This window comes from Oncorhynchus mykiss, chromosome 2 (genome assembly GCF_057628025.1).
Source record: "Oncorhynchus mykiss isolate SJ-2025 chromosome 2, ASM5762802v1, whole genome shotgun sequence".
Lineage (NCBI taxonomy): Eukaryota > Metazoa > Chordata > Actinopteri > Salmoniformes > Salmonidae > Oncorhynchus > Oncorhynchus mykiss.
This window is the reverse complement of record NC_143023.1, coordinates 98,830,734-98,838,866: the sequence shown is the minus strand read 5'-3', so window position 1 is coordinate 98,838,866 and position 8,133 is coordinate 98,830,734. Positions and strand designations below refer to the sequence as shown.

Below are 8,133 nucleotides of genomic sequence, written 5' to 3'. Positions count from 1 at the left end.
CCAGGATATATACTGTACCGTGCTGGTGTGTGTGCGCGCTGGTGTGTGTGCGCGCTGGTGTGTGTGCGCGCTGGTGTGTGTGCGCGCTGGTGTGTGTGCGTGTGTGTGCTGGTGTGTGTGTGCTGGTGTGTGCGTGCAGGTGTGTGTGTGCTGGTGTATGTGTGCTGGTGTGTGTGTGTGTGTGTTAACAGCATAACTAACCCAGTGTTGTGTTCCCCTCCAGCTCCTCGGTATGATTCTGTCCATGTGTCTCTGTAAGAGTGTTGTCCAGGAGGATTACACCAAAGTTCCCAAGTACTGACTATGAAGACCAGCAAAAGTCATGCACACCTACACACAGACACACACACTGACACACACACACACACACACATGCATAGCATAGACACACTCTCACAGTGAAACACAGAAACAAACAACTGTCTGGTACCATTCACCCTCTCCTAGCCTGGTAACTGACCCAGTCTGATACCATTCACCCTCTCCTAGCCTGGTAACTGACCCAGTCTGATACCATTCACCTTCTCCTAGCCTGGTAACTGACCCAGTCTGTCACTCCTGTCTGAAACCATTCACCCTCTCCTAGCCTGGTAACTGACCCAGTCTGATACCATTCACCCTCTCCTAGCCTGGTAACTGACCCAATCTGTCACTCCTGTCTGAAACCAGTCACCCTCTCCTAGCCTGGTAACTGACCCAGTCTGTCACTCCTGTCTGATACCATTCACCCTCTCCTAGCCTGGTAACTGACCCAGTCTGTCACTCCTGTCTGAAACCAGTCACCCTCTCCTAGCCTGGTAACTGACCCAGTCTGTCACTCCTGTCTGATACCAGTCACCCTCTCCTAGCCTGGTAACTGACCCAGTCTGTCACTCCTGTCTGATACCAGTCACCCTCTCCTAGCTTGGTAACTGACCCAGTCTGGTACCATTCACCCTCTCCTAGCCTGGTAACTGACCCAGTCTGATACCATTCACCCTCTCCTAGCCTGGTAAATGACCCAGTCTGATACCATTCACCCTCTCCTAGCCTGGTAACTGATCCAGTCTGATACCATTCACCCTCTCCTAGCCTGGTAACTGTCCCAGTCTGTCACTCCTGTCTGATACCATTCACCCTCTCCTAGCCTGGTAACTGACCCAGTCTGTCACTCTGTCTGGTACCATTCACCCTCTCCTAGCCTGGTAACTGACCCAGTCTGATACCATTCACCCTCTCCTAGTCTGGTAACTGACCCAGTCTATCACTCCTGTCTGATACCATTCACCCTCTCCTAGCCTGGTAACTGACCCAGTCTGTCACCCTGTCTGGTACCATTCACCCTTTCCTAGCCTGGTAACTGACCCAGTCTGTCACCCCTGTCTGAAACCATTCAAGCACAACAACTGGACCTGCAGCCTGAATAGCAGTCTGTTTGGACTATCAGGCCAACTCCTTGTCACTCATCGTCAGGCCAAACACAACTGGCCAATGACAGCAGTGGAGTTGGCCAGGACACAGGCAGATCTGGGAGCAGTTCTCACACATGACCGTGGGCTCACACACACATCGCTGTTGTCTTCATTATTTTTTTAAGTGACATTATGTTTGTTTTTTCTCACTCAGATTTAGGTAATGACCTGATTAAAGGTTTTAAGGTTATGAATTCAGCTTTTGGTTATTACAGAGTCCTTTAAAGCCATTATGATGCGAGGTTTTATGTCCTTCTTCCGTATTCAAACAAACACCTGTATGTCCTTCTGTTCTGTTCTATTCTTGAAGCGCTTATCGTGGTATTTAGTTAGTAAGCAAGTTAGTTAGTTAGCTAGCTCAGTCTTTGTAAGAGCACTTTAGTGATGTTTTGTGAGCTGTTAATCAGAGAGAGAGAGAGAGAGAGAGAGAGATGTGGGCCTGTGCTGATCTGAGATCAGTTATCCCCTTTCCATTATGATCAATTCAATAATCTTAAAGGAAAAACTGATCCAAGATCAGCACTCCTACTATGAATATGGGGCCTGGGGAGGAGCTAGAGATGGAGAGAGAGGGGAGGAGCTAGAGAGGGGAGGAGCTAGAGATGGAGAGAGAGAGAGGGGAGGAGCTAGAGATGGAGAGAGAGGGGGGAGGAGCTAGAGATGGAGAGAGAGGGGGGAGGAGCTAGAGATGGAGAGAGAGAGGGGAGAAGCTAGAGATGGAGAGAGAGAGGGGAGGAGCTAGAGATGGAGCGAGAGAGGGGAGGAGCTAGAGATGGAGAGAGAGGGGAGGAGCTAGAGATGGAGAGAGAGGGGAGGAGCTAGAGATGGAGAGAGAGAGGGGAGGAGCTAGAGATGGATAGAGAGAGGGGAGGAGCTAGAGATGGAGAGAGAGGGGAGGAGCTAGAGATGGAGAGAGAGGGGAGGAGCTAGAGATGGAGAGAGAGGGGGGAGGAGCTAGAGATGGGAAAGAGGGGAGGCTGATGAACCATGGTTTTTGGGGTGGAGAGGCCTGCCCTACCCAGGGCTAGACTGCTGGGGTCTCTCATCAGTCTCTCCACTGAGGCTCTGAGAACCACTCAGCTCCACCTCTCTTTCTCTCCCTTACTCCATCTCTCTCACAGGTGTGTCTGGTCTGCTTGGTCTCTGAAAAATGACTCGCTACCAAGGAGAATGAATAGTTTTGCATGAAGTATGTTATATACTGTAGGATGTTATATACTGTAGGATGTTATATACTGTATGTATGATGTTTGTGTGTGTGTGTTTTACTTTCTTTCATTATTTTCCTCCTTTTTTTCCATGTTGTTTAAAAAAATAATGATTGTACATATGACTTTAGACAGGGCTAAATAAGTGGATGTGTGAGTCACTGAGCTGGATCGGCGTTCCATACAGGAAAGAAAGAGGTCGACTTAGCCCGCCCGCTCGCACAGTTTTTGGTTTTCATAATGCTGTTGTTTTTTTTTGTTTCCACTCTTATTGGGTTCATCGCAAAGAGCACCCTATTCCCTATATAGTACACTACTTTTGATCAGGGGCCTATGTATTCCCTATGGGGTCCTGTAAATCCCATGCACTATATAGGGAATAGGGAACCATTTAAGCCTTAGACATTGTCTCTTATTGTTTATGGTGTAGCTACAGCCTCTGGCCAACAGGTGTCGCCGTTCTGCTATCAACAGCACAACCTGGGGCTGAATCATCAGAAGGATGGGAGCTTGGCTGTCTTTAAATAGCTATTAGACCCCAGAATGAGACTGAGAGTGTTAGTCCCCTTTAGGTCTCTGGTCTCCAATCACACAGCGTCGCCACCATGACTGCCAGACCACTCCACACAATTCACAACATCACAACATTAAAAACACAAATGACTATCAGGACTGTGTTTTAGGAAGGATTACTGTTTTTGTGGTCCCCCCCCCCGCCGTTCTGCTATCAACAGCACAATCTGGGGCTGAATCATCAGAAGGATGGGAGCTTGGCTGTCTTTAAATAGCTATTAGACCCCAGAATGAGACTGAGAGTGTTAGTCCCCTTTAGGTCTCTGGTCTCCAATCACACAGCGTCGCCACCATGACTGCCAGACCATTCCACACAATTCACAACATCACAACATTAAAAACACAAATGACTATCAGGACTGTGTTTTAGGAAGGATTACTGTTTTTGTGGTTCCCCCCCCCCATAAAAAGTTATGTCCTCAAGTCCCATTATGCAATTCATGATTGTTGTCATTCAAGTTAATGAAGCTACATTTCTCATTTCAGTGTTTTTCATGTATCACAACGGGGCCATGATTGTGAGGCCCATAGTTGCGGCGCACAATTGTCCCAGCGTCGTCCAGGTTTGGCCCGGTGTGGGCCGTCATTGTAAATACGAATCTGTTCTTAACCGACTTGCCTAGTTAAATAAAGGTTAAATAAAGGTTAAATAAAGGTTAAATAAAGGTTAAATAAAGGTAAAAAATAAAAAAGTTAAATACATTTTTTTTTTTTTTTACAAATCCAAGAGCTTTGAAAAATCGACCAGATGTCAACTTCCAGAACTCAGATGATGCTAAAAGCTTTTTATTGTTCAAAGTTTTTTTACTCATTTACAGAAATTCTAAATTCTAATTATGTATTTCTTTTTTTTTTTTTAAATATGTTTTATGTAGAGGAATATTTTCCTAGAGTTAGAAGCTGTTCATTTTTTTTATTTTAAAACATTTAAGTGTTGTGAATTTTACATTCAGTAATAAACTGAATCCATCACAATCTATGTGCTGTATTGTCTTGTTTTAAGAAGAAGAAGAAGTGTCAATTTGTAGCTCAGTTTGTAGAACGTGGCACTTTAAACGACCAGGGTCGTGGGTTCCATTTCCGGGACCACCACAATGTATATACACTCATCACTGTACGTCGCTTTGGGCTTAAAAAAAAGTGTCTGCTAGCTAAAATGGTATAGAAGAAGAAGAAGAAGTTGTGTCACATCTGTAGTTTCCAGACAGGAATGTATATGTCTTTCTGTGGCTATAGCTTGATTGTTGTTAGATTAAAGTCTTATTGAAATGTCAAAAGACCCACATGGTGAAGTGTGACCAGAGCAAGATCAATCAGCTGCAATACTAAAACAACCAGAAGATGGAAGCACACACACACACACAGTTACATGCCAGTATGCCACATCTAAGCGAGTCAGCATGGTTGAAAGCCTGGTGGAGGGAGTGAAGAGGAATTGAGAACATAGCCTGGTGGAGGAGGAGCGTACAGGAAATGAGATGAGAGTCTGGTGGAGGGGGAGTGTACAGGAAATGAGAACAGAGTCTGGTGGAGGGGGAGTGCCCTCCCCTCAAAATGGCCCTCCCCTCGCAACGCCCTCCTTTTCACAACGCCCTCCTTTTCACAACGCCCTCCCCACACAATGCCCTCCCTCTCACAACGCCCTCTCCTCACAACGCCCTCCTTCTCATAACGCCCTCCTTTTCACAACGCCCTCCTTCTCACAATGCCCTCCCCACACAACGCCCTCCCTCTCACAACGCCCTCTCCTCACAACGCCCTCCCTCTCACAACGCCCTCCCCACACAACGCCCTCCCTCTCACAACGCCCTCCGCTCACAACACCCTCCTTCTCACATTACCCTCCCCTCACAACGCCCTCCTTCTCACAACGCCCTCCTTCTCACAACGCCCTCCTTCTCACAACGCCCTCCTTCTCACATCACCCTCCTTTTCACAACGCCCTCCCCACACAACGCCCTCCCTCTCACAACGCCCTCCTTCTCACAACGCCCTCCTTCTCACAACGCCCTCCTTCTCACATCACCCTCCCCTCACAACGCCCTCCTTCTCACATCACCCTCCCCTCACAACGCCCTCCTTCTCACATCACCCTCCCCTCACAACGCCCTCCCCTCACAACACCCTCCCCTCACAACGCCCTCCTTCTCACATCACCCTCCCCTCACAACGCCCTCCTTCTCACATCACCCTCCCCTCACAACGCCCTCCTTCTCACATCACCCTCCCCTCACAACGCCCTCCTTTTCACAACGCCCTCCCCTCACAACGCCCTCCTTCTCACAACGCCCTCCCCTCACAACGCCCTCCTTCTCACATCACCCTCCCCTCACAACGCCCTCCTTCTCACAACGCCCTCCTTCTCACAATGCCCTCCTTCTCACATCACCCTCCCCTCACAACGCCCTCCTTCTCACATCACCCTCCCCTCACAACGCCCTCCCCTCACAACACCCTCCCCTCACAACGCCCTCCTTCTCACATCACCCTCCCCTCACAACGCCCTCCTTCTCACATCACCCTCCCCTCACAACGCCCTCCTTCTCACATCACCCTCCCCTCACAACGCCCTCCTTTTCACAACTCCCTCCCCTCACAACGCCCTCCTTCTCACATCACCCTCCCCTCACAACGCCCTCCTTCTCACATCACCCTCCCCTCACAACGCCCTCCCCTCACAGGGCTACAGTCTCATGCTATAACTATGACATTTTGTATAATCCAAAGTGGTTTACAGTATGGATAGTGACTGCATTCATAGTATGGGTACAGTAGGTGAACGCATGACCTTGGCATTGCTAGCTAGTGCCATACTTTTACCAAACGAGTCACACAGGACCCTGATAACATGATAGAAGCCCTCCTTCCTTCCCATGCATCCTCCCTGTCTCTCGGTTGTCTTGTCTGTGTCTGTCTTTCTGAAATGTCGCTGGTAGGGCTTCAGCGCTGCCAGAGATCAGGGAACAGTAGGAATATGAGTCTGTGAAAAATGTTTCCGGGAGAGAGAGAGTGACGACGAACCCTCCTCTTGTCCTCTATATCCCATACAGAGTGATGACGAACCCTCCTCTTGTCCTCTATATCCCATACAGAGTGATGACGAACCCTCCTCTTGTCCTCTATATCCCATACAGAGTGATGACGAACCCTCCTCTTGTCCTGTAAATCCCATACAGAGTGATGACGAACCCTCCTCTTGTCCTGTAAATCCCATACAGAGTGATGACGAACCCTCCTCTTGTCCTGTAAATCCCATACAGAGTGATGACGAACCCTCCTCTTGTCCTGTAAATCCCATACAGGGTGACAATGAACCCTCCTCTTGTCCTGTAAATCCCATGCAGAGTGACAATGAACCCTCCTCTTGTCCTGTAAATCCCATACAGAGTGACAATGAACCCTCCTCTTGTCCTGTAAATCCCATACAGAGTGACAATGAACCCTCCTCTTGTCCTGTAAATCCCATACAGAGTGATGACGAACCCTCCTCTTGTCCTGTAAATCCCATACAGAGTGACAATGAACCCTCCTCTTGTCCTGTAAATCCCATACAGAGTGACAATGAACCCTCCTCTTGTCCTGTAAATCCCATACAGAGTGACAATGAACCCTCCTCTTGTCCTGTAAATCCCATACAGAGTGACAATGAGCCCTCCTCTTGTCCTGTAAATCCCATGCAGTGACAATGAACCCTCCTCTTGTCCTGTAAATCCCATACAGAGTGATGAAGAACCCTCCTCTTGTCCTGTAAATCCCATACAGAGTCATGACGAACCCTCCTCTTGTCCTGTAAATCCCATACAGAGTGACAACGAACCCTCCTCTTGTCCTGTAAATCCCATACAGAGTGATGACGAACCCTCCTCTTGTCCTGTAAATCCCATACAGAGTGACAACGAACCCTCCTCTTGTCCTGTAAATCCCATACAGAGTGATGACGAACCCTCCTCTTGTCCTGTATATCCCATGCAGAGGGACAATGAACCCTCCTCTTGTCCTGTAGATCCCATACAGAGTGACAATGAACCCTGCTCCTCTTGTCCTGTAAATCCCATACAGAGTGACAACGAAACCTCCTCTTGTCCTGTAAATCCCATACAGAGTGACAACGAACCCTCCTCTTGTCCTGTAAATCCCATGCAGTGACAATGAACCCTCCTCTTGTCCTGTAAATCCCATGCAGAGTGACAATGAACCCTCCTCTTGTCCTGTAAATCCCATACAGAGTGACAATGAACCCTCCTCTTGTCCTGTAAATCCCATACAGAGTGATGACGAACCCTCCTCTTGTCCTGTAAATCCCATACAGAGTGACAACGAACCCTCCTCTTGTCCTGTAAATCCCATGCAGAGTGACAATGGACCCTCCTCTTGTCCTGTAAATCCCATACAGAGTGACAATGAACCCTCCTCTTGTCCTGTAAATCCCATAAAGAGTGATGACGAACCCTCCTTTTGTCCTGTAAATCCCATACAGAGTGATGACGAACCCTCCTCTTGTCCTGTATATCCCATGCAGAGGGACAATGAACCCTCCTCTTGTCCTGTAAATCCCATGCAGAGTGACAATGGACCCTCCTCTTGTCCTGTAAATCCCATACAGAGTGACAATGAACCCTCCTCTTGTCCTGTAAATCCCATACAGAGTGATGACGAACCCTCCTTTTGTCCTGTAAATCCCATACAGAGTGATGACGAACCCTCCTCTTGTCCTGTATATCCCATGCAGATGGACAATGAACCCTCCTCTTGTCCTGTAAATCCCATACAGAGTGACAATGAACCCTCCTCCTCTTGTCCTGTAAATCCCATACAGAGTGACAACGAACCCTCCTCTTGTCCTGTAAATCCCATACAGAGTGACAATGAACCCTCCTCCTCTTGTCCTGTAAATCCCATAC

At 48.3% G+C, this 8,133-nt stretch overlaps 1 protein-coding gene across 1 annotated transcript in view; it reads left to right on the top strand.

Annotated features, from left to right (window-relative positions):
* The window catches only part of LOC118943872 (CD82 antigen), a 53,949-nt gene extending 49,738 nt beyond the window's left edge, over window positions 1-4,211 (top strand). Inside the window, exon 9 of the mRNA XM_036960349.2 lies at window positions 224-4,211. Coding sequence (XP_036816244.1) covers window positions 224-301 — 78 coding nt within the window. The 3' untranslated portion in view covers window positions 302-4,211. The remainder of the gene's footprint in view (window positions 1-223) is intronic.
* The last annotated feature ends 3,922 nt before the right edge of the window (window positions 4,212-8,133 follow it).